The 27,850-nt window shown below is 38.6% G+C and overlaps 2 protein-coding genes across 2 annotated transcripts; both read right to left on the bottom strand.

The window, feature by feature from the left end:
• Positions 1-2,015: 2,015 nt before the first annotated feature.
• On the bottom strand, positions 2,016-19,292 carry UBA2 (ubiquitin like modifier activating enzyme 2). Its single transcript, XM_084294971.1, has 17 exons — positions 19,069-19,292; positions 15,637-15,720; positions 15,318-15,388; positions 14,061-14,125; positions 13,493-13,593; positions 13,211-13,332; positions 12,553-12,620; positions 10,013-10,134; positions 9,044-9,143; positions 8,338-8,498; positions 7,315-7,408; positions 7,103-7,215; positions 6,479-6,634; positions 5,798-5,894; positions 5,577-5,682; positions 4,513-4,649; positions 2,016-3,530 (listed from the first exon to the last, which is right to left on the bottom strand). Exons 1-17 carry the CDS (start codon positions 19,210-19,212, stop codon positions 3,352-3,354), a joined length of 1,920 nt encoding a protein of 639 aa, XP_084151097.1. The 5' UTR covers positions 19,213-19,292; the 3' UTR covers positions 2,016-3,351.
• A 1,242-nt stretch (positions 19,293-20,534) lies between these two features.
• On the bottom strand, positions 20,535-25,502 carry PDCD2L (programmed cell death 2 like). Its single transcript, XM_084294948.1, has 7 exons — positions 25,368-25,502; positions 25,073-25,236; positions 24,890-24,959; positions 23,431-23,825; positions 22,825-22,938; positions 21,236-21,384; positions 20,535-20,681 (listed from the first exon to the last, which is right to left on the bottom strand). Exons 1-7 carry the CDS (start codon positions 25,473-25,475, stop codon positions 20,551-20,553), a joined length of 1,131 nt encoding a protein of 376 aa, XP_084151074.1. The 5' UTR covers positions 25,476-25,502; the 3' UTR covers positions 20,535-20,550.
• Positions 25,503-27,850: the final 2,348 nt, after the last annotated feature.

Below are 27,850 nucleotides of genomic sequence, written 5' to 3'. Positions count from 1 at the left end.
CACTACTTAGATGGACAAAATGTGGCAGGTGTGTGCTGCACCTAAAGGCTAAGTGTTACCACAGAAGGACTTTTGTGGGTCTCTACGTCTAGAGCCACTTACTTGTAGAGTTGCAGTATCTTCGAGATTGCTGATGCAGTTGCTTACTGTTTGCAAATAGCTTCATATTTTGTTGGAGGGGACTGGTTGGGGAATTCCTTAAGTTTCTTTTCTTTAGGAAATCATTCTGAAAATTTCTCATTTTTCTCATGTGAATGAAGCTGCATGCTGATGAGAGAGATAATGACAGGTATCTAAAACAGTAATTTCCTACTGTTAATATAAACAGTTATCACACTATATCTAGAAGTACATTTATTTACTTGATCCCATACCTCCTTTATAGAAGAATCAAGGCCTCCAGATTACAGCATTAAGTTGCATCCTCCCAATCCCTTTACCTGCAGGTATATACTCTTTGTAATCTTCTTGTTTAAGGGGCTAACTCAGAAATAATATCAGGCAAGCAGCAAATAGATGACTGACTTGTGTAAGATTTGTTTATTACTTTCATCCTAGTTTCTGCTTTCTTCTAAGTCCAGTATTTTAGATGCACACAATTGAAGACTTGTCCTTACAGCTGCAAAGAGAATAAATAAAACGTCTCTATTTAAAGGGAAAGAAACAGAACAGGGTGGGGAATTTATTTTCCTTAATTCAGTGTGTTCAGTTTTCTAATCCAAATTTAGAGCTTTGGGACAGTGAAGAAACAGCTTGAAGCATTCAATATTAGTGGTATATTCTAACTCAATGCAGGCCTATTTTATCTTCTGGGATCTAATAAATGGCTAGCAAGAGGTCTTTGTTGTAAAGGTCACAACCTGAAATGGCACATCAATCTGCCTGCCAGCTGCCAGAGCCTATAGGTCAGGAAAGCATGAACATCTCTATTTTTTTTTTCCAATGTAACTACTTATTACCCAGACAAAAGCAGTACAGTCACATATCTTAAACATCAACATGCAATTGCTTATATAGCTAAATTCTATACTACCTTTCATGCTGCAAGCCAAATGATGATGCCTATTTTAAAATTCTCTGCGGTTCTCTAAAACTTAACCTAATCATTGTCCTGCAATGGTACCCCCCATCCAATAATACAAGCATCCCAAATACTTTAATTATCTGAATATTGTCGAATTATGCTGTAACACTAGTAACTTAAGGAATACAAGCCAGTGAGACTGAATAAAACCCCTCACACCTTTCTCTTTTTCACCCCCACATCTGTTGGTCTCATATTATTGTAGAAATCTGCTTAATTTCAGATCATTAAACGCTCAACTTTTAAGTCATATATGCACTCAAGTCAAACTAATGTGATAGTTACCAGTATTACAGCTTTTGCTGTTAAATTAATCAAAGAGATTTTGAAAGCTAAACTACTGTATACAGATCTGTGCAAGCAAGGAAATTTCTTGGGGAGTGGGATAAGATCACATTCTTGGACATATTATATGTGCCAATAGCTTAGACAGACCTTTGCTGTGTTATAACAAGAATCTCATCCTATTACACACATAACAAGTCATCTGACAACTTATTTAATAAACCATTTTTTTATTTTTAGTAGAGCTTAAAATGAAAATGTCAGCCTTAATTATTGTAAAATGTCATCAGACATTAAATTCTAATGCTTTGTTTACAGTGAGAACTATAAAATCTTCCCATTACAATGTTTAAAATTGTTTCTCTAACTCCTCTTATTTACATCTTTACCTCTCAGTCTTCACTGATGCTGGCCAAGAAGCAACTAACTCAAAAAGATTTAGTTTCATGGTAGAGTATTATGTCTCCAAACAAGTTTGAGAAATAGTCATTGCATATGACTATTACTACCTAAAAAAAGAGATAAAACATTAATTGCATTATAGAATCATAGTTTTGTATCACATTGACAATCTAACACTAATGAAAACCTGGCCTTTTACTAGATGGAATCAGATGCAGGAACTGAAACTTACAAAAGGTGCTGGTTTTGTTTTTTACATTTTCTTTCTATACAGTTAACATTGTTTAAAATTTGGCCAGTTTGCAAACTGCAACAGAATATATCCTGTCTGCTCAATTTCTCCACTCTGTAAGGCTATCATTGACTACTTAGTTATGAACAGAAGCGGTTCTGATTCATTAACATAAAGTTTAAACATAATTTCAGTGCAGTGACAGAAATGACAGATTAATGCATTCTAAGAATCAACACTGATAGTAGTGAGAGCTACCAAAGTAATTAAATGCAGTAGGCTTTGAGATACTTCTCCTAAACATTGCACTTTCGCTCTAGGCACAAAGTGTAACATACAACAGACTGGTGCTTTTCTCTTTCTGAAGGCATGAGGTGCTGAAAGCATGTGTGTGGTGGTGCAAATGTTCCAACTGAAGAGGCCAATAATTGATTGTCCAAGAAAAAAAACATTCACAAAAGTTTTATTAAAAAAATTCCCCTTTCACCTCAAACAAGTGAAGCTTAAGTTCTGTACTACTAGGTTATGTTTAGAAAAATGAAAATAGTACAGTAATTTTGAAGGCTATACATTGTAAAATCCCATAAATCAGCATAAACTCGGACTGTGCAAGCAAATATAGCAAGTATTTCAGATGTCATTTATTTGGTCCATCAGATGTACAGTATAGTAGTAGTATCTGAGTTTACAAAAACATCAAATATAAATAACCTGAAACTGTAACAATACACAAAAAATTTGCTTCTTACATTGACATACCAGGCAGTACGAGCTGAAAAATTGGAGTAAATTAACAGTTTTACAGTAATGTACATAGTGCCAGTTGAAGTTTAAGAACACTGATAAAACATGGCACTAATTTGCTTTAGTGAATTTTCTCCTTGTTCAGGATGTGAAAGATGTTTAGGACTGGACTAAAAATACCTTTCTTCAAGCAAAAAATAAAAATTTAGTTACTTAAATCTGGGCATCAGATGATGACCCTCTACTAAAACGGAGTACGATTTTTGTCCTATTGAATTATACCTAAACGGTATTTACACAACAATAACATGCTTTTTTCATGATGGTTTAAGCAAATACTTATCTGCAAGTATTTATAAACTATGTTTCTACTACATTTATTATATGGAATTCAATACAGAAAAACTTCTAAAAGAGTCTATTGAGATGACAGCTTTATCATCAAGAGAAACAGACAACAAATTATTCAAGCCAATGGTTTGATATTCCTTTGGAACAAAAGCCTTAGAATTAGTCTAGTTCTGGACATTTTTCACATCCCAAAATAATATGCTGTTACTGCATTACGTTATCTCAATCATTTTGTCAAGGGGCATTTGCATGTTCAGTCTAACGCTATAATTTCATCTTGCTCCTCTGTCTGCTCCATACGCACTCTCTTTGTACTGATGCACTCTTTGTCTTCTAGTTTTCTCTTGCGGCTTTTATCCTCCATATCATCAACATTGCTTGAATGGCCTTCATCTTCAGAATCGATAATCAACAGATCATCTTGATCTGGAGCTGCAAAATACATGTTTTTAATTCCAGTGGGTACTGTTAGGTTTATCAACCCTCAAACCGAACTGCATACAAGGTACCTCTAAGACAACAAATTAACATCTTGAAGCATTCTTTATCCATACTTTCTCATTTAATTACAAGAATATTTTCAATTTCTCTGAAAACAGTCTAAAACAGGCTTTTCATGTGGTCATTCCCTCTTCATTAGAGGTATGGAAAATATTGCAGTAACTCAAAAGTATTCCCATATTTTTGGGGAATTCTTACATTAGCTAACGTTAGCAAATGAACATCATCCAAAAGCTTAAGACAGAATTACAGATATTTAACTTTATCTGTCACAACAATAAAACAGTAACATGTTTCCAGTACATCATCTGTCACTGCTTAAACATCCTGTATTTGAGTTAAACTGTTTGGGGTATATTCAAAAGAACAGCCTATATTAAGAAAATGATGGTACTTCCTCCTGGGTAGTAAATAGCTACTTCATTCATCTTTTTTCCATCTCTTGCTCAAAAGGCAAAAAATAATTATTTTGTAAGCAGATTAATAAAGGTGTCTTCTTAAAATAACAAAATAAAACATGATCAAAGATATCCATAAAGTGACTTCTAATCTGTAGGGAGAAAGCAACCAATCTGGTTGATTCTTTTCTGTCAAGCAATAGGGTGACCATCAGCTAGAATGGGTCTAACTTTTTAAAGTGACTATTTAAATCACTATGCAAATGGTGTATTTAAGCTGACCACCCTCCAGGAACCTGCAAGTTACATAATATAATTTCAAGGTGTATGTACCGAAAATCTTTGTAACAATCTTTGCATTTTTATTTATTTTTTTTACCATTTACTATTATACCTATACACAGAGGCAACTTATTTCTTTCTTTTCATGTTAGTCATAGAAGTGAAGTATTTCAATTAGACCACCCTACTAAAATATTATTTTATTTTATTTAAGATTGCTTATTGTGACTTACCTGTTGATGTTGAGGGTTGCGCTCCATCATCGCTACCATTGGTAATGTTCTTAGATGTTGGTTCTGAAGGTTTAGGGCCAACATTTTCAGGGGTGTCACCAACAACTTCAAATTCTACGTCTTTTTCTAGGTCTTCACTGCAGAAAAATCCATATGCTTTATAATCACAGAATCACAGAATTTCTAGGTTGGAAAAGACCTCAAGATCATCGAGTCCAACCTCTGACCTAACACTAACAGTTCCCACTAAACCATATCCCTAAGGTCTACATCTAAACGTCTTTTAAAGACTTCCAGGGATGGTGACTCCACCACTTCCCTGGGCAGCCTGTTAAACAACCAGGTGAAAATAAAACCATGTATTTTTTCACAAACAAAATATGTCATTCAAATTACTAGAGCACCCTGCAATTAGGAAAAAGTAAAAAAAAAAAAAAAAAAAATATATATATATATATGCATTTTTTAAAAAAGGAAAAGGTGTTCAGCCCTCTATAATTTGTGCTTTGTCTATTCACAAACACTGTTCCACCCAGTGTCATGCCTTAAAATGCTTAGGGAAAAAAAATATTACCTAAGCTTACTTTTCTTCCCCAATTTCAGATTTCTATTCTCACTGTGATTGCAAGGTATTAATTTCCTGTATATGACATTGATATTACTTATCCAAAGTTAAATACATACACCAATTATTGACTTCTCTTTGCATTGCCATACTTGAACACAGGTGATGATACTTGAACACGGCAGATGATTTACTACTCCAGCAGGTTGTTTGTTTGTTTTTCAACAGCAGTTTCTCACTTGTTAGCTGCCCCACAAGTAAATCTAGCTTTGCACTGTACTTTGATGTTGCCTAATGACCAAATTATTCAGATGAACTCTTAGCAATTACTATTGTAATAAAATAACTATATCGATTCATTAAAAAATTCCTCTTTAACCACTATATATTAGCAACCTGATCTTTTAACTGTATTTTCTAATTTAAAATTCTTAATTGGAAATTCCCTATGGAATCTTGCTACATATATACACAAAAATATTTTTTTCAGAATCCTTACCTATGAAGCACATTGATTAACAGCGTATAATCCTGGAGGAAATCATCTGCTTGTAGTCGAGTGCCATTTCGAATTCCAAAGTCTGATAATTTCCTGTGGTTATTTGCTAGAAAAAAACAGTGAAATGAAATGCTGTGGTGAATAGAGATATTTATATAAAGATTTTCTTTCATGTTAAGAAATGAGTACTACTATCTAAAAAGCATTAATGTGCCACATACCTTCTGTTTCTCCTTCTTCCGAAGAGATAAGGATAGTTCCTTTTCCATCATCTATTTGTACATCTGGTGCTACCATAGCAAATTTTTCTTTCACTATCTGAAAGGATGAATACGATTACTTAATCCATGTCTGACTTTATAATACTTATAAATAACCTTGAATTATGCTGATTTTCCTATCCTGGCCCATGTTCAGGCATCTGCTAAAGCCGATACTTTATTTTTTCATTCCCATTTAAAAAAAAATCATCTTTTTGCTGTCTGAAATCTTAAGATTTAGTCACAAAAAGAATATCTATGACACCTTTGCAGGTCCAGATGATAGTCTGAAACTTTTTTTAAATACTTATCTCATAAAATGACAGAATTACAAATCAGTTGTTACTGTACCATAGCTACTGAACTATTCACCTCAAATACATTTTTTCCCTGTTAGTTAGGAATAGGCTTTAAAAAGACCAAAAAAATACAAAATACAAACATTCTTTCACATATACGGACACACATAAACAAGACGCATACTGGCTAATCCAGCTTTTCTTGTAGCTGAGAGAAATGCAAAGAGTAGAGCAAATATTAACAACTAACATTCAGTCAACATATATGGAACAAAAACCTAACTTCAATACTGTACAACATAAGTGCCAAAACAAAAGCTGTAGCTAAGATTTAAAGTTTTACCTTGTCCTGGAGTGTTAGCACAGTAACTTTGTGTACATTAAGTTTCACAGTCACTTCTGGCTTACTTGCACATACATAACAGTTGGGATTTGGTGGATCCAAAGCACAAGGAACCAATAGCTTCTTTTTGGGATTTGGCTGCTTGTTCAGGAAAATCTTGAAGATAGACAAGAATGAAACAAGTTATTCTGTAAGTAACAGCACTCATAAAACCTGTTTTCTTACGGCTTTGTTCTCTTAGTCTCATAGGTTGTCCTGTTCTCTAATCCTCTTTGACATGCCTGGTGAACAGGAGAAAGTGAGTATTACAGCTAGTCTACAATGACACCTGTGCTGACTGACTACCTACTGCCAAACAGATCTGTAACATCAAACAGACATGTTTCAAGTGATGTCAGTCTGGTTCTCTCACCAAGCAGCCAATTTTCATGAAATCAGAAGGAACTTAATGATCCTTGAGACTTCTACTTTTCTTTCTATCGCAGCTGAAGGTTCCTAGCACATTCAGAATGTACTGAAGTAGCAACGAGTGATAGTCAAACTACACACTAGTAAAAGCAGGTTAAATATAACTTGAATAAATAACGAATAATAAGAAAGTAAAAGCATCATATTCCCACTTACCGTTCTACACTGATCTATTTTTCCTGATAAAATCTTCAGACCCTCCAGCACTATCAGACCAGCTATTACTGCATTAGTAGTAGCTATAGCTGGGATAATATTTCCTGCCATTGCTGCAAAATAATCAAGAGTATGCAGATTTTTAACAGCAAATGAAAACTAGAAATTGAGATTATTATTTTAAGAAAAACAATGTTATATTTTATTCTTACACTTAATATCAAATCTGCTCTTCATATTCATACTGAAAACATGCATCCTGAGGTTGGCAGCAGAAGTGACAAAATCCATTGCAGAAGGGTCATCCTGGCAAGAAGTTAACATAAAAAGTATTTAAAAATCAAATTACACATTGGGAAAAGTTAGAAATACACAGTACCAAAAATCACTACCTTAAAAACAGGTATTTTTTAAAAGGTCCATACAATATTCCATTTCAAAGTTTATGTACTTCCTCTTTCAAACAGCATGTTTAGACAGAGCAGTAATACTTGAAACGTGCATTTTAAAATTTTATTTAGTATTTTAATTTAGTATATTATTAATTTAGTATATTATTATTAATATTTTGAACATACAAGGCATTTTAATGTCTAAATACAAAACCTTACAATGCTTTATGCTTAGTTTCAAAAACTTTTTTAAGAAACAGTGTTTTTTTGTTTGTTTGTTTTTAATAATTGTTGTAATATCATTTTACTATTTTGTCAACACCCTATATTTACACACTGCTTTTTCTTTATGCCAGGTGACAACTGACTACAGAAAGATCACGGTCTCTGGTACTAAGGGAGACTTGATTTGCTTCATTTTTCTCCAGCAAAACTTGTAATACACTCCACACTTACTCAAAGCTAGTAACTTCCAACTCAGCAGAACTCTAGCAACAAACAACTGTGTAAAAGCAAGTTTTAGAGGTAGCTAGAGCAAAGGAAAAACGAACTGGCATTCTTAAAATATAAAAACGAAAGTATTGCAACTACTTCTGAATTTGTGTGCTTTTTAAAGTTGGTGAATAGTTATTTTACATCACAATACTTAATCCTGACACTCAATGGAATACGAAGCATGTAAAGTATGTATATGCTTACATATGGAGTTTACTTATGGAAAGTACTTTCAGAGGTGTGTCAGCCATTTTTGTTCTAATAGTACTATTCTGAAATTAAAGAGTCCAACATTCATTGTATGTATGTAGAATATAACTGTCTCCTTTGGTAATTTGGTAAACCAACCTTATCCCATATAAGCTCTGCTCCATCGCCTTTCTCAGCCAGGTGAAGTCTAAGGGTTTCGACGCTCTTTGAAAATAAGTGTGCATAGCTCTTGACATCGAGAACCTGCTGATCTTTCAAAACCGAGGAGGATTCATTTTGTTGGTCAGATACGTTTTTCTCTTCAAGAAAAGGAAAAAAAAAAATAGTAAGATAAGGAATATTTAGAAATTCCACTGAAGTTCTCCCAAAGAGCTAATTATTTGCTAATTCAGAAAAAATATTTATTTTCTAAATGAAGAACAGTGTTCTTAAACTACAGTTGCACCAAGATTAAAAAAAAAAAATCCACATTTTCTACTGTAACTAATAGCTATACTATGCCATATCAATAGATGTGCACAGTTTATAGCAAATGTAAATTTTCACCAGAAGTCAACTTTTAGAGATAAATTCATCAGTGCATGAGAGATAAGGTCTTTGGTATTTAATTCGTGAAACGCAAATTTTCTATGACTGATACCAAGTATCTAAAATAATTCCAAAACAGTTTTTAGAAAAAAAACCATTTTCTATATTTTGAAAAACTACAAATCTCCAGGAGTCATAAAGAAGTAATATGTTAAATATCAGTAATCAACTGTGACAGGAAGAAAATGTATGTCACTGTGATGCCTTAAGAAACAGGTGTGACTTACAAATAGACACCATGAGGAGGAACAATTACCTTGATTTTGTACTTCAGCCCAGTCCAGAGGCACTGGAGGCTTTCTTTTCCTCCACAGCTTATCCATGGTCAACAAATATCTAATGTCATCTTTGAAAAGCTAAAAAACATTAAAAAAAAATAAAATGTAAGAGGGGAAAAAAAAGTATTTTATTTTTACACCTCCTTTGACACTGAAAAATCAGCATTAGATTTCAGTTTTTGCTTTTCTCCTTGATAATATTTTCAGCTGAACATATAAAATCATGTATTTCGTATTTTCAACTCCACACGAAAAAAAAAAAAACACAAAACAACAGATTTGAAAAACTTATTATTCCCTGTTTTCTAACATTTACTGCAGAAATCAGACAGTTCTCATTAATTCAGGGATGGGGGGAGTAAAATTAAGGAACAGCAGTCCAAACAGTGGCTCCATGTGCCTACTGAAGCCATCTCTACAGCAATTTGTATATTCTCCCCAAGATACTTTTACCTACATGCCAACAAGGAAAATTATTACTACCTATCAACATGACATTTTACACCAGTTTCCTCTAATTATCACTTTTAGCAACTATTATTATTTAGCAACTTTTTAGAAGGAAAACTCCTAAAACAGTTCGTATTCTGTTATACCAGTGTCTGATTATATACACAGCATGAATGATCGCTTTCTGGTCCTCAAACTGGTTCTGATTATGCTTACTAAAACTCCTACGGAATGCAACAGTTTACCTTCTCACATTAGAAGTAATTTGAATTATTTTTTTCCTCACATAATATGGACAAACTGCTGAAGTTGTCCATCCAGGCACAAATGGAATGCCATAAAACAACAAGACCAACACAACAGCAAAATTGGTGGAAGTCATAACATAGTTGCATGACTGATGGCTAGTATTAAGTGTTCAGACATTGGTTTTGACTTGACTTTAAACCACCTCATACACTTCAAATAAAGACATTTATTGGGGGTAGAAAAGATACCTTAGTAAAAAGCTTAACTGGATCGTATCCAGTTGATTTAGCCCACTCCTTAGTTGAAACACGTTTAATCTCACCATCTTCATTGGATGCTCGTGCTCTGGCTTCTGCTTCTGCTGGCTCCCCTATTAATGAAGTATTAACAAAATAAATTATTTCAAAAAAGAAAATAAAATCACATCCAAACATTACCCTTAGTCAATAACCAAAATTATTCAGCGTCTATAAAATGGCTTTACTGTTCCCAATAAGAGTTAGATTAGACGTAGTGCAACTGCTCCTGCTTGTTTCTACAACTACATTCCACAAGCCTAACTTATTGCCACTAAATTCCTTCATTGACAGAAAAAATGAACACTTGTTTACTCTTAATTTTCTCCACATTATTTTGTGATTTCATAAATCTCTAACCATCCTCTTTTAGCAGCCTCTGTTACTGGCTGAAGAGTCTTAATCTGGTTAGAGGTTCAAAACAGAATCAGCTTCCTACCTCTGGCCACCTCTATCCAGGAAAATTCCATCCATGCAGATACTATTCATTCTCTGTTTCTTTCCCAGTCACATCCAGCAATTGCTATTTTGATTACTAGTAAGTAGCAGTCTGATGTTTTCACACAACTATTAAAATCTTGACTGAATGAGAAAATCAACTCAGAGACCATAATTTTATATGTAAATTTGTGAATGTTTCCCCCTTCGCCAGTACAACGTTTCATATTAATCTGCACCAAAAACTACTTAGTATTTCATTGCCTAGTTGCTCTGTATTGCAAAGCATTCTGCTACTTTCAATGTTTAGCCATCATCTTTATTATTCTGAGTGAGTATGCTTAATCGTGTAGGCTGAACAGTACTGGTTCTATCCCCAGTCTGAGAGACTCCTCTAATCAAGACTTATCTCTATCATTTATGTAGTTCATCTACTTCAGGATCTCATCCTTTTTTGCCCATGACATCTTAGTTCCTTTAGGTTCCTCATAAAAGGAACCTAATCTGCAGGTTCTTCCTGCAGATTCAAAATAGAGTAAACCAGAAACACTTGTCCACAGGTTTGCCAATGCCTCCCAAGCTTTGCCAGTTTGACCAGGGAGTGACGGTATCCTCCTGGCAGAAGGCCACAGCTTCTCTCAGCTTTGTACCCACCACAACTGATGCAGCTTCCCAGGCTAGGTTAACGGTTGGACTTGATGATCTTAGAGGTCTCTTCCAACCTAAATGATTCCATGCTTGTAATCAGCATTATAGCAACTGACAATTTGCTCACTACAGATACGAGGCCTCTCGCTAATACGCTCACGGCAGCTCAACCCTTCCTCTGATTGCCCTAATATCCTCCTTCAAGCAATCAGCATTACGTCTGCTACCTTCAAGTACTCCAGCAGTTGTTGATTAAAGTGAGTTTATATTCCACTATCTTAAGAGTTAGCTATTCATTCAGGACTCGTGTAGGAACAACCTGTTAGGTAAATGCTATCCGATAAACAGAAAATCTGAAGTATCCGAGGCAGATCTGAGCTCCCTCTCCCAAGTCCACCACTCAAAAGGATCCAAAAGGAGAAGCTACAAAGATGTTTATTTATTCACCTTTACAGTTACTACAGTTACTGTCCATACAAAAAATAAAGAAGAGCTACAAAAACATCACTCAAAATGGGCATAATTGCTATGTGGATAAATGTGGAAGTGTTTCAAGCTAGAAGAGTTCAAACATGATCCCTCTGTTTTCAATTTGGCAATCCCTCAGCTAGCAGTGGAAAATGCAGAGAAACTACAAATATCACTCGGTTTTCAGTCCTTGGTTCAGAAGGCAAGCCTCCCAGCTGCAGGGAAGGAATTACTCCATCAAATACAAATATACTGAAAAAAAATGCTGCTCTGTGAAGATCAATAATACTTAATTTTCACATCAGATTCACTTTTCACTTCTTTGTGCACATGGAGGAGACAGCTTGCTCCAGAGGGAACAGGAATCTCTGAATATATATAAGTGTATTAATCTAAATCATTTATCACACACCTGGATGTATTAGCTGTTCCTCACAGCTGCTCTACCCACACTCTGAAGAGAGCTAGTGCATGACAGTGACCTATCTTAGATCGTATTAAAAGGTTTTGACAACAGCTGAAGTAATCACTTCATTAAAGTTTTAGGCTGCCCACAAGGGCTATAGTTCTGACTGCTGAAAATTATTGAAACACCAGCATTCTGAGAGGCTTTTTTTTTGCACACTGGCCACACAAAGACCTCTGGTATACACAGTGCATTGAGTTAACTAAAAAAAAAAAACAAAAAAAAACAGCTTGAGCCTGCTTCAAACTTTTAATAAATGGTAGTATGAGGGAACTAAAGTATGCATGGTGTACACAAGTATCTGTGCTGCAAACACAACCTAAATTCATGTTCTCCATGGGCACTGTAAGTGGAATCCTCCTAGAAGAAAGTGGGGTTGCAATGTAACTTTACAAAATGGACAGAAGCAAGTCAATCTGTGACATAAAACATTTTAGTAACAGGCTAAGTTACCAGTTTATATCACACTTACAGGCAGCTTCAGGATCAGCTCTGTCAGGAGAGACTTCTTGATCAGCATCCTCTTCTCCAAACAATTGGCTGTATTATAATTAAGAACAACAAGACACTAGATTTTCATCATGTCTATTTAAAGACTCAGATATTTGCTATCTGACATATACCCACTTTAGAATTCTTGCTATCAGAATGCCACTTCATACATTGCTTTTTCAATTGTTGAAATTAGTCACATGCAGACTTACCACTGACAATGCAAAACGTCCAATATAAAAATTAATATAGTAAAACAGATCTATTTGACTCATTCAACAGTTCATCTATTTCCACGATCCCTGCAACCTTTATCTCTGTTAATACAATTGTTACACTGAAAAATGTAACTTCCGTACAAAAGCAAAGGATAAAGCATCCTCAGGCTACACCTCTTTGACAAACTTTTCTGCCAAATTTTAAGTGAGATCAGAACAACAACTGAGTGCTAACTGACATGGTATCTTTATATATATATATATATAAAAAAAAAGTCAAAGAACTGGAGGTTTTCGCTATAATCCATGTTAATTTTCAAATGAAGTGTCTTTTTTATTTCTCAATCTGTAGGTTTAGAAACCTACAGAAAGAGAGTGAGTCACAGTAGCTATTAAAAAATAATAAAAAAGACAACTTACTTAAACAAATACTTGGCCCACACAATGCAGTGGATAGGTTCCGATGGCGTATTTCGGATTGTGCAACCTGGAAAAGTCTTCTGAGTTGGTTTAGGATGACATTCATAACATTCTGTCACTCCCTGGGGAAAAGTGAAATATTTACTTGTCACGCTGCGAAGGCTACTGGTAGTATATGCTATTATCAGATGAACTGTAACTTTATCTCAGAACACCCAACACCCTGTTGTCTAAAATAGCCAATGATTTAAACTTAGTGACAAGAGTAACACAGAACCTAACCTTCTTAATAACTGTTACTTGTCCAAGGTAGCCTGCAGTGCCACTCTCTATCAGAGGAACATCAGCAGCCAGACACATCCTGTTCACGTGGTTGCGGGCAGCTGCAAAGAGGTTTTAAAGAAAAATTTGAATAATTAGAAAAAAGTCTGACTTTACAAACTTGCCTCTTATGCACACAGTGACCCTGAATCTGCCTTATTTTGTTAAAGAGAGCACTATGCCTTTTTCACAAAGGCGATTTTCCAATTAAAACAAGATATATTGACACTATTAAATACAGCAAACAACTGAATAGTCATACATGTATACACAACACACATCAGTTCCCATAAAGCAGTGACATAGCAGCCAATGTTTACTTACAAAGCACCTGTAAAAGCACTTACTACACTTTCAAGCTTCTAGTTAAGAACAAAAATATTAGTCAAACTATAGCTGGCTTAAGAGGATGTTTGTTATTTAACTGGCATTGCTTAAGTACTTATAGTATAACACGTTAAAGTTCTGTTCCTATGAACAAGCAACAGTATTCTCATCTCCAATAAAAAAATCATAGTGAAAACTTCACCTCTGTTATCCAGAGCATTCATAACCAACGTAAACTGGCGGAAGAACTCTACGTTATAGTCAGGGCTACAGAAAAGAAAAACAATACGGCATATCAAAGTTGTTGGCTATTACACCACAACGGAAAATACACACATTGAAAAGGCTGTATAAATTACACATACTATAAATTTAGTGCTAGCCTTTAACTACCCCCTTTGTCTTCTGCCCATTTTAAAGATGCGTAAATGCATGAACTTCATGCCACTGGAAGGAAGCTTTTCCAATTATTACCATGACCAATGCAACAGGAAGACAATGGAAAAAGTGTTTACGCTGCTCTGACCTAATGAGTAAATTGGCTGAGCTCTGATCACTGACCTTAAAAACACCATCAGCTGAGGGTAAAATGCACATACCATAATTACCACAGCTCATCAGACTGTTGATAATTCATTACAGTTATACTTTACATATAATTGAATTATATCATAATTCAATTGGTTTTGATTGTGCCTCCATGCCCTTAGGAGCCAAGATGAGGGAGTTTAAAATCTTGACACTTTAGTACCCTGACACTGCATTTTTCTGACTTAAAAAAGGTAGTGGCAAAGACGACGGAGTAGCACGGAAATAGGATTAATGGTTTTACAGTTTCAGGAGAAAGATGCAATGAGCCAACGCTTCGGTGTCTAACAGCAATGTCAGAGCTGAAACCTTGATATAATAGACCATGCCTTTTTTTTTCTTATTTTTTCTTTAAAAAAGGACAAATATGCATTTAAATGTGGGAAATATGGCTCATGAAAATCTACATGATCTCATATTTTATTGATTTGTTATGAAATACAAAGACTAGATTCTGATTGTTTAGGGCATGGTATCATATGGATGATATAAATATTACTCGGTTACCTATACAGACACAAAGGACTTTTTTCCCTTTTTTTTTTTAAAATCATGGACTCAACATTCACATTTGTTTTAACCTAATTATTGCTCATGACATTAGGGCATCCTTACAATGTAGAAATGTATGTAGTAAACGTTGCTAATAATGTGCAAATTACACACAAGCAAACAACTACAGATAATCAGAGCTTAAGAAAATTCATACAAAATTCACACTCCTACTCAGGTGCATGGTAGCCTCTCATTTACAGCTATTTCGTCTTACTGCAGAAGCTTTGTAAAGTATCTTAAAGCACACCATTGCAGCATTTAAATAACAGCACTTGAAAATCAAAACATGTGATCAGAGCTTAAAAAATAAACATACTTCATGATGCTATCATGGTAAGCTATAATATTAGCTTCTGGAGAAAACTGTAACACGCTTTCCTTGGCAACCTAGAAATAAAAACAAAACAAAAACAACACATTATTTCTTCCATCTTTCTAAAGAGACTCAATACCTGTTGAGTATTGAGTAAATTGACTACCTTACTAATTTTAATACTTTTAAATGCATTATTATAGAGAGCCACGAGCAACCAACTAACACCTCTTACCAGCATAAACAAAACTGTACCGTTTCTAACAACGTCAATAATAATAATACTGAATAAGTAAGACTTGAGCTTTGGCTTTTTCCTCACCTGTGATTTCGATCTTCCAACATGTTTCTTTTGAAACAAAAACTGCCTGTTGAGATTGCTGACATCAATAGTATCCAAATCAATCTACAAACACAGAAAAGGCAGCCATTTCACTTTTACAGAAATAAAAGGAACAAAATTAATAATAGATTTTGAAGCAAATGTGATAGGATCTGTGAAGTTTATGCATTGGGTCCTTTTCAGACCTGCATACAGTTATTACATCTGCACTACAGCAACTGTAAAGGCACAGTGATCAATTATTCATTTTCAGGAATCCATTCATTTTAAATAATTATTAACAATGGAATCATCTCAAAAATTAAGAGCTTTATGACAACAAACTTTCTTCAGAAAGAGTCCTTAGTATACCACACACAAAATTTTGAGATACATAGGCAGAATATTTAATAGAAAGTCAATAACTGACTCTCCTATTTACTGCTGGATGAAGACTGTAGTGAGAACTCATCAGGAGCACAGCGTACACACTCAAGAAATCCTGCAGGATTCGGTCAGGCCCCACACGGGACTAGTCACCCTGAACAGAGCTCTGCACCGTGCTTCCCCACGGTCCACGAAAGGCTACCCAGCACACTAATTAGCACTTCTCCTTTACGCTTGAACATGGCTTTGAGCAACTGAAAGAGTAAACTGATAGCTGCACTGTCATCTAATTCATACACTGCGGGGCAAACTTTTATACTTGGACACCAGGACCCACTGCTTAAGTGCATATTAAAAAATAATGAAGTTCACTTAAAAAAAAATAATCCAGTCGTGTAATCAAGATGTTTAAAAAACATACACAATTCATGAAGTACAACCTGAAAGTACGCCATGACCTTGATTCCCCTAAGAGCCATGTTTCTATTCATTAATACACTCACGTGAACATCCTAACTGCAAATGTCTTTGCCCCCCACCACAAGAATCAAGATTTATTCATTTTTTTGTTGCCACTATTTTTCCTTTATATTCATGCTAGTCTTCTCGTGCCCCTAACATTTTTACATGGTGGGGGTGGGGGGAGACAATCCCTGAGCCTCATCAGCATTTCCCCCAGCTCCCCTGGCAATGCCAACACCCTCAGCACCGCGGCACCTACAGCTCTGTGGCATACAGAGAGCCAGAGCATGCAGCGGGAGCACAACTTGCTGAGGGGCTTCTCATCAGCTTTTCATTTTAGGAACCAAACTCAAGTAATGAAAAAAGGTATGCACACACTTCTCATTGAGGACCCTTTGCATGCAAGATCCAAGTTCCAATATTAAGCTTCCTGCTGTCCTAAGGAAGTATTTTTAATTTAAGGATTAAAAATTAATGTACTAAGCTGCAATAGCCAAATAGTTTTATTTAAAAAACTACATAAAAGAACCTGTGAATACTGAGCAAACTCATTAATATAAATTCATAAAAAATACATACTCTTTCAGAAATGCATTATGAGGTACATGGTGCTTATTACCTATAGTACCCTCATAACCAACTGCTATGGTCTTGCATCTCCTAACTAAAACAATACATGTGTTTGCCTGAAAACACACTTCTACCACCTTTCCTTTCTTGTAAGGCACAGTCAGAACACTTGCACAGTCCAAAGCCATGAAGTTTGAGAACCTGAAGTGAAACTGATTAAGTGCATAATTCTGTTAAAACATCCACTCCCAGGAAAGCCTTAATTTAGCGCTTTAAGTGGAGATGATAACAAGTGACTTAAGCTAGAGCTGAAAACTGATCTTGAACAGTACTGCCAAGCCCAAAAAAGCAAAGGAAGTTCTTCTCCAAGATAATACTTGAGACCACCAGACCTCAACCAAAACTACAATTTAGCTAAGAATGATCAGAATCTGCCAGTTCTTGCATTAAAACAACTTTACACTTTTGTAACTCCCATTTCTGTACATTAGAAGGAAAATATCTCAGAGGTTCAGACATACACAATTGCATTCTTAATTTAGACTTGGATTTTGACTAATTTACTTTTGTTCTTGATTCACGAGAAGAAAGACACTGCGTTTCAACAAAGCGTATTTAATAAAGTTACATGTTTCTGGTGTTCAAATTGTATTTGTTTTAGTTTTAATGTTTTGTTAAAAAAAAAACTCTCAGTTTACTTACAAAAAAAAAAAAAAAGCATTTTCACAGTTTTTGAGTTTATTGGTCTGTAAAAATCAAGAAAAACTCCCAGCAATATCACGAATGCTGACAAAAGCAATTTCTTCTACTGATATCAATTTTCCTCTTTGCACACAATTCTATTTTTGCTCTCACCTTGCCTTTTGCCCATCCACTCCATGTTATCAAAACGTTACTCTCTTGCATAGAACACTGCCAGTAATATTTTTAAATTAAGATGGCCCTGATCCAACATATACTTAAGTTAATGGAATCCAACCAAGTCAGACTTGAAAGACAATCCAAAAAAATCAAACTAAAATAAGGGAAACAATAAGCATGCCCCAATGAGATTTATGCTTAATGACTAACTGGAAAATCAGGAGATACTAAACTCTATTTCAACGGACTGCAGGAGCACACAAATGACACAGTAAGGTGGGTAAGGAGGAAAAAAACAACTGCAGAAATTGCAGGCTTCTGCTCTCCTTCACAGGTTTAGTTTACTCCTATGTTAAGATTTGATAGGCTCTCACTGGCAGATTCAAATCCAAGGGACAGTGAGGAATTACACTTTAGCACATCATACAAATGTTTAAAAAAATATTTCAGTGGAAAAGCCTGAATTATAGGAATAACAGTGCAAACCTGTAGCTGGACTCCTCTGCCTGCTGATAGTTTTAGAGAAAAGCTGTTTCTAACGAGCTCTGCTCAACAAGTCTAAATGCAGAAACAAACTTCTCACAACCTGCCACTGAAGCGGCCCCTGGCAAAGCACCGGAAAGTAAAAACGCATTGGACCAAACGGGCTTGTGCTCTCGCTCCGTTTGTCCTCCCCGACTTCTTAACATGAAATCAGGCAGACGCTCCTCAGGGCCGCAGGGCAGCTCATCTCGCTGCCATCCCTCGGCTCTGCCCTTGCTACCCCCGCAACCACCACCGGGAAGCAAAAGCGAAAGCAGCAGCAGCCCGCGGGCAGCTCTCTCGGCGGCTCCCCGGGGCTGACAGCTTCAGGGCCGGCTCCCCGAAACGCGGCCCCCCCCCCCGCGGCCGGGCCGTTACCCCCGGCACCAGCAGGGGCCGCGCTGAGGAGCGCGGAGCCGGGCCCCGGCCCGGGGGCTGCCCGCGGGGGGCAGGGGGGCGCCCGCAGGCCGCGGCCCTTTGTGGCGGGCCCGGCCCCCGGCGGCGCTGCGGGGCCGCGGCAGTTCGAACGCCCGCCGAGGAGGCGGCGGGGCCCGCGCCCCCCCCCCCCCCTCCCGCCCCTCTCGCCACACGGCGGCCCCGCGCCCCCCGCACCCCCCCCCCGGGCCGCACCACGTCGATGTTGCCGAAGCCGGTGAGCACCAGGTCCTTGAGCAGCTCGCAGCCGATGCCCCCGGCGCCCACCACCAAGAGCCGCGCCTGGGCCACGGCCTCGGCCAGCTCGCGGCCCAGCGGGCCGGACACCGGCGCGGACATGGCGGCGGGGGAGCGGCGGTGACGGGCGGGCTCGGCGCGGCGCGGCGGGGCTCGGCGCGGCTCTCCTCAGCCGGGCCGCACTCCGCACAGCGAGCCCGGCGCGCACCAGAGCGCCGCCCGCCCGGCCCCGCAGCGCCCCCCGGCGGCGGGAGGGCCCCGGCCCGCCCACACGGGCGGCAGCGGGCGCCGCAGCTCGGGCGGGGCCGCGCGGGAGACGCGGGTTCGAGACCCGCTCCCGCCGCTCGGGGCAGCAAAGCTCGAGTGGGGGCAGCCCCCACAGCCCCCCCAGCCTCCTGCCGCGGAGGGCAAAGCAGACGCCTGGCACCCACGGGAAGCTCAGGCACTCTCTCGAGCTATAGCGTAACAGTTTCTAACCTAAGTTAACAACTCACCTCTGAACGTCAACGTGGTAAGCTACAAGTCGTCTCTAGAAGATCAGTTCTGCAAAAACATCTCATTATTTTAACTGCCTCCCCCTCTTACTTTCTTAAAACTTCGGTAGATTAATTTATGCTGTGGCATTCAGCCTGTACAAAAAGCTTTAAGGACACTTACTTAAATTACTCCTCCATTAAGTCAATTAAAATACTGCAATTTAGCTTAAACCAACAGGGAGTTCACAGAATTTAGACTGTTAACTAAAGCACAGTGTGATCAGCTTGCAAGCACTACACTGCAGTAACACAGCAGGTGCTGTACCCTTCTGTACTCACAAGAACAGAACTGTTAACAAAAGCTTTCACTTTCTCCATCCCAAGTAACTGTCAGAGCTCTTCTAGCTCTGCAAATGTGACATCCTTCAATGGAAAAACATACAGAAAAGCTTCCTCACAGGACTGTAGTTACAGCAAGGCTCTCTCAGCCACTGCCCACTCACTGAGTTTCCAATCTGTCATCAATACAAATAAAGCAAATTTGTTTGTTTAAATACTTGGATTAAGCTTCTCATTGCTGTAGTTTCTAAAAACTGGATCCCATCAGACTGATCAATGCAAAGTATAACAACGGAGTGCAGTTCGGCAACCTTTCTCCTTTACATTCGTCCTGTGTTTAGAAGTTTCCATGTTTAAAAGTGTAACTGGAATCCTGAAACAACCCCTACACTTCTGTTTGCACATGTAAACAATGTAAGCAAGTTTTCCGTGGCCACATTTCAGAGGCACCTTAACTTGTACGTTATTCTAGGAAATAAGCACCATGCCATCAAATCTATTTCATTTTCACCACATTTGAGGAAAACTCTGTTGCATAATTATGTACTTTCAACTGTAGGAAAAAAAAAAAAAAAAAGAAAGAAAAAAGAATAAAACAGACTTCCCATCTCTACAAAGAAACAATTTATTTAAATAATTTCTGATCAGGGTCTTCTTGTACAAAAAGAAATTCTTCAAGAGGGGTTTGATGATTTGCTGGCCAACAGCTTTTCTCACATGTATAAACTATAACAGTCCCAAATTCCACTGACAGATCTAAAAACAAAACAATAAAGGGATGTCATGTATTAGAAAAATTAGACAGTGGCTATTGCTTATCACTGTAGCTCAATCTTCCAATTCAAAAAGTATTTTTTCATATTCTGTCTTGTACAGACATGGCATTTTTTAATTTAAAAGATTTTAAAGCAAGCTGACTGAGAATTTTCGAAGAGCTTCTTACATGTCTGCAATTTGACAACATTTATTATTTTACAAGGCCTCATTTAAAAGGTAATAATTACTCCCAAAGTCATGGAATTATCTACATTGTTATTATGACAATTCACTAGGGAGCAAATAAAGCTGAAATCCGCAAATTCCCATAAACCATAACCATCATTTGCTTAATGAAACCTATAATGGGAACATTCTATGTACAATCCATATGGATATACCTACCCATATGTAGCATATAATTCTATAACCACTGTAGTTAGGCTTGTCAGTGCCTATGGCTAGCAAGAAACAATCCAAATTACAGTTCACTGAACTTTACCAGCAAGGTGACTGTTTCCAATATTCATTTAGCTAAGTCAAAAGCCAATAACCTGAATCGCTCTGGAGCATGCTGACCAGTGCTGGCATAAGTTGAAATTCAAATATTCTTTTGCCTCCACAGTTACTGCAGGCTGGAATACCTTCGTTAAAGTTGGCTGGAGGACAAGTTATGAATAAAGGCTGACCACCCCAGGAGTATCTTAAGAGAAGAAAGGAAAAAAAAGATTTATTTTTTGTATCTAAATACACAAACATTATTAAAAGCCACAATCATTGCTTAAGTTTCAGATGAGTCATTCAACAAAAATTAAAGTTGGTAAAGTTGGACCTTCGAAGGTCAACACCTGGAAAGTCTTAACAAAAGAGCTACATTTAAAGGAGATAAATGCTTTAAACTGACACCTCCAAAATATGCTGTACCTGACTCGATTAAACAAACTAGAGCTCAACAGGGATCCAGCAGTCCAGGGAAAACATGTTTGAACATTAGTGTCATGTACCTATCGTGTATATTCACAGTGCTCTTGAAGGGAAAAAGGAGCGTTGCATTAAGACTTTAACTAACGATACTCATAGGGGTCACCGGATGCAGTGTTTCGGAAAAATGGAAAATTCAGAGAACATAATACTGCAAAGTGATAGATCCAGTGCAAAACACAAGTTGTCTGAAAACTTTACTTGCACTCTCTATCTGTAATTTTTCTGTATAGTCTTTGATAGCTAATTAACAGAAGTTTCTAATATTTCTTATGTGCATAACCAGCCCTTCAAACTTTACCTCCTCATCAAAAAGGTACCAGTTAGTTCCACCTGGTTCTGAAAACCTGATAAACAAAGGTCATGTCACTAAACTGAGACAGCTTGACCAGATGGGTTGCAGCAGACTCTCTGGAATAAAGTTGTTAAAAACAAATACTTTGTATGATCCATTAAAATTATTGGTATTATCTCATACTATATATCAGAGAGTTCAAATCAACTTATTTACTCTCATTCAGAAATAATTCCTCTTTTTGGAAAGAAGTTTCTCTGAGGCTTAATCTGCTTTAGTTCTAGCAAAGTAACCTATTTACAAGAAGCGAAGTCTATACAGTCATGAGGGGTAATCATAAGCTGCAAATGAACTCAGGCTTTAAAATGAGTAATGTCTTACTTCAGGAATGTCTCAGAGACTGAGACATAGGCAGTAACAATAAGATTAGAAAACTTTACAGGAGAGAGCCTGGGAGGTATATCACAGCACACCACTATGCATTACACTTCCACCTCAAAACTATCTCTTGAAAACCTCTACACCTTGATTTCAGTAAGTCTCTAAAGACAGTGTGGGTCTGCTCTCATCAGGTCTTACGTTGAAGAACATTTCTTATAGACAGATCTGGGGTCTCTGATTCTGCTTTGCCTCTCATCCAGTTAACACTTAGTCCTAGAAGTCCAGCCTTATAATCTTATAAATCTTATAAATCTTATAAGTCCAGCCTTATAAATCTTATAATTCAGGCACAGTAACAGCACTCACAGCAAATTTTTCAATTAAGAAAAATAAATAAGCATTTCCAGTCAAATAATTTATTTTGATTTACTAACAGTCCATATCTATGCTCTGTATCACCCTGTTACAACCAAGTGATCAACGTACCTTAAAATCTGTTCATGACAGACAGATATTTTTTTCATAAATTTATGGAACGTGTGGTCCCCACTTTTGACTTCACTCTTCTCATATTTTTCTTTATCACCTTCAGTTGCAAAACTATGAGAACAAGAAATGAAACAAAAAATAATTCCTTTAGTAACTGCTCAGCAATTGTCTTTTTTTCTTAATTACAAATTTAAAAGGAGTGTAATTTAAGCACAATCAGAGTTCCATGATTCCATCAACATTAAAAAAAAAATCAACAGAACACAACAACTAAAACCCATTCTTTGCATATTCCGCAATTGCCAGTAGCTTTAGTTATCAAAAATCAGCATTGCTCACAATTCAGGGAAAGTCACTGTAGACTTCAACAAAATTAAAAAAGTAGTAGTCTGGATATTAAGTTAAAATTGAAAATGTTTTCAGTAGCTACATCCAAAAATTGTTTTTCGGACAACTTCTTTATCAAAAACTCCATGGGTCCATCTGATACCATTATCCCAGTCTCTAGTTAAAATTCCTGAGTAGTTAAGCTCTTAAAAATGCAACTGGAATAAGAAAAGTTTTAGCCTTCGCTTTCAACACAAAAGTCAAACCTATGCGCACCTTTCTGACATCAAATGTTCCAAATCAACACCCTCTCTCTGCTGATACTCCTTCCATAGCTCATCTGCATGATCTGTATCAAGGAAACCAGCATAGTCTTCCTCATCCACAACACTAATGTAATAGGGACGGAACACAGGAGCTGAAGTGGCTGTTACCATATCCTCCCTGACTGGAAGATCCATATCCACGGAACCTGACACATCTGTAGCTTCAGACAGGCAAAGCTGTTTTAACTGGGATGCACACTCCGCTTCTCTGGATGAGGAGCTGCTCGTCACTTCATTTAAGCCAAGCAGCTGAAGGGCACATGCGGGAGATTCTGCTCCATCACAGACTCCCCAGTCATCTGCCTCATCACACCAGTCCTTTGCAGAAAAGTTAGGTTGTTGTTTCTGGGTGGGGGGAAGAAAAAAAAAAGAAGAGAAACACTTTCAAGAGCTACCTGATACATTTCAAATACAGTTTTACTACTGTAATGGATAAGAAAAGTAAAACCTTAACCTGATGTTTAGTATTTTTTTTTTGCCCGTTACCCTCAGAATAGCAGGTACCAGCATATCCACTGTGCTTCTCACAGCAGCACACTTATGGCAAAAAACATCTCAAACTGGAGAAATAGGGCAAGAATTAATTTACATTTTGCATGGGCTTCATGCCTTATGTTGCCATATCTAGGTGGTTGGCACAACTGACAGTAGGTAACTGGTTTGGATATATTTAATTGAACCAATTAGCGTACCACAGTAAGCTCAAAGAGCAGATACAGAGGAATATAATAACAATAAATATCTGCACCATTTTTATCAGAATATAAACTCATTTACCACAGACCAAAATACTATATTGCAAACGCACCAGCTGAATAAGCACACTTCCTGCCTGTCAGCGTTAGTTTCAAAGCCAGCCTCCCCTTTCAATCTTCCTAAACCAATATGAAAATGTTTAGCTTAACAGACAAAAATCCCAGAAATACTTTAACAATACTTGAGTCAGATAAACTAAAGTTGATTTTTATTTAAAAAAAAAATCTATTTAAATTAGAAAATAAAGACAGCATCTTAAAGATCTAAACCTAAAGCAGCATAGTCCTTTAAAGTACAGTTGAAAAAGTGTTTAGGTAGATTCAGTCATTATGATATTAAATATCAATCTTAACCGTATAACTGGATTGCATCCTCCATTTTAAAACTACTCTAACATAAATCACAAGTAAGAAATCGATCTTGTAGTACGCAGCATGTAGCGCTCCCTGTACCAAAGAGCCTGTGACTGCGATGACTTCTCCATGTGACTCAAAACCAGCACGTGGCACAATTTCTCCAGGGCAGCTATGGCTGCTTAAACAACTACACATAGACGTGAAGCTCACCCGACTTAACTACTTTTTTATTTGAAATCCTCTTTAATGCTGTACGTCACACGGGCACACACCAAGAAAGCGGCTTGCCGGTTGTACCTGCTTTAGACTGCAACCTCGTGCCTCCTTTTCCTGAGTCTGCAAGCACTGGGAGCGCAGCACCTTCCAGCTTCAGCGTGCCACATGGAAAGAAGACAAGACAAGGGCGTTGAAGCAGCAGCGCCGGCTGACCGGGGGGGTGTTTCCGAGCCGCCAGCACAGCGCATCCCGCTCCCTGCTCACCTGCGGGGCTGCCCCCAGCATCCCGTGCCGGGGCAGGCGAAGACGTTGGCGAGGCGGTGGCAGGGCAGGCCCCGCAGCGGGCAGTACACCTGCACCAGGTGCGCCAGGGCAGCGCCGCACGCCCCGCAGCGGGGCCGGGCCGGGCGCAGGGCGGGCAGCGCGTCCTGCAAGCCGACACCACACGCACCGCTGGAGGACGCCCGCGGGGGCTCCGCCGAGCCGCGGCCGTGCCGCCCCACAGCCACGGCTCGGGGCAGAGCCCTCCCTCCCCGCTCCCTTCCCTCCCCGGCCGTACCGCGGAGCCGCCCAGCTTGTTGGTGGCCCAGCCCGGGGCCTCCCGGCACGACCCGGCCATGGGGGCGTCGCGGAGCCCCAGCAGCACGGGCCGCCGCTCCTCCGCCATGGCCCCGCAGCGCAGCCCCGCGCTGAGGGGAGCTCCCACACGCATGCGTGGGCCCGGCGGGACGGGACGCGAGGGGGCGCGCGCTGCCTGCGGCCGCCATCTCACGACGCGGCCCCGCCGCTGAGGCGGGGTCCGGTCTGGTCAGGAGGATCCTGTCAGGGGGCGCCCAGCTCCGCTCAGAGGGCGGTGAGCCCTCAGCAGGAGGGGTAAAGGGCCCAAAGTCACACCGCCCCTGCAGCCCCCAGAATCGGGTCCGGCAAAGAAAGCTGGAAAATCCAGACTTTAAGTAAAAACCAGGGCTCGTCTGTGGCTTTTTGAGTGGCACATAACCACAGCATATACACAGTGGTGTTGAAGAACAGCCAGCCGTGTACTGTCTAGATTACATGCACTTCTTTACACCCACATCCAAACAGGCCATTTGTTTCAGTATGAAGGAAATCCTCCTTCAGATAAAGACATTACATGAGCTAAAATTACCTGGGGTAATATCAAGTAATTACAACATTTTGAAGTTACACAGACACTTTTACTCAATCATAAACAAATTTGCAATATAATCATTTTTTTACTCAATCACAAGCAGACATTAGCAACATAATTTACTTCAGGTTTTTAAAGTTTTTAAATACCTTGACTACTTTAAATCAGAATTTTATAAAACACACTGATTACGTATTCTCTACCTGATTCTTGGTTCTGGCACTGCTTCCATATCCCAAGCACTGGTTTATTTATAATGTGGAGTTAAATCTGTGGGGAAAGAAACAGGAAGGTTTATGTCAGTCCAGATAAAGACGTAGGCATGTGTGCAAGACTGCTGTAAAGTTTACTGCCCTGGTAACCAAGATGCTGTAATGATCATGGCAAAAGAAAACAATTTTTTTTAAATCAGATAAGGCCTTGTTTCAGCTGAATGAAAAAGTAATTCAAGGAAAAGGTACTCAAGTGCCAGGTTTAGGCTGGTGTAACTAATCCTTTATATATTTTATGTATCAGCAAACACTGCTGTCACAACTAGGTAATCTCTACAGAAATGGTTTGTGTTATTACAAGTTAGTCTTAAGAAACCTTGTAACCACTCCAACCAACCCTTTCCTGAAATCACTGCTGTGCAGCACAACCTTTTCAGTGAGTGATCTTCATCCACTTCAGTGCCAGACCAGATAGCTCTGCTCTTTCACATGCTTAGTTTTAAAGGGCTTCACCTGCCCTTTATTCTTCCCTTGCTTTGGGGCAGTAGGATCCAGGTAACCAGCCTGCTCTCACAAAGAAGCTGTGTAGCCATGGGCAGTACTGCTGCCAACAGACCTCATGCAAATAGCTAGGAAAGCCCTTATAATTATGCAAGCTGCTGCTTTACATATGACATGTACATTTGTACCATGAACTCAGCGGTTGGTATCTGTGTGCAGACCATCCATGCTCTGCAGCTTTGCTTCCTAAGCAAAATACCAAATTCAGACTTGGGCAGCCTGAAACCAAAGGCCACCTTGCTGCACAGAGTAGCTTGGGCTGCCATCTCACTCCCTGGACAGCTGAGAAATGACAAATTTACAAAAATTAGAGAAATCTCTGTCGTGTTCCCAGCCCGTTCCTCTATTGCATGCAGCACTTTGTGCACAAGACAGCCAGCCATGCAGCTAGGCAGGCCTCAGGCAGTGCAGACTGGAGAGGGAGGTATCCCAAGGCCAAACCCATCAGTCCCACCCTGTCCTGACTGCACCTGGGAAGAAAGAGCCCTCACAGTTCCCAGTTTGCACTTTCAGAAAAATTCTTTGTTTAGACTTCCTAGTGGCTTTCACAATACCATTTTTGAATTAGCCTATAGAAGTTAGGTGAAAGAAATGGAAGTTCCAAAAAATTAAAAGTATCATTTATTAATAACAATTTACAAAACAGGAAAACAGGTAGAGACTTTGTCTTCCTTTGTGAGATGCCAAGCCCATACAATCCACAGCTGTTTTCTGATGGATGCTCTGCTCCTTACAAGCTGCTTCCACATAAAGAAAGTGGAAAGAGGCTGTATGAATGACAACTAAAGACTCTTCTGAAAGAAGAGTGGACATACAACATATTCTGATACTTAAGACATATTCTGTATACATAATTTATTACGGATTTCAATATATTTGACAATTTGCCCCTCTCATTCTCCCTTCTCACAGGAGTATTATTCAGTTTTGATATTGACTGGATAGATAGCATTGGCTCAGTCTGCAAGATTGCAGTGGTTTTTTTTTTCCCTGCTTGTTTCATTAAATAGTGATTTATTAAATAGTGATTTTTAGTCCCACAACCATTCTACATTTCCCTTGAATCTCTCCTTTCACTGTGGTCATGACAACAAATTACATACTAGTGAGTTAGAAAGT

This window comes from Netta rufina, assembly GCF_964035555.1.
Source record: "Netta rufina genome assembly, chromosome: 13".
Taxonomy (NCBI): Eukaryota; Metazoa; Chordata; class Aves; order Anseriformes; family Anatidae; genus Netta; species Netta rufina.
The sequence above is the reverse complement of the archived record's forward strand: the minus strand, read 5'-3'. Positions and strand labels throughout refer to the sequence as shown.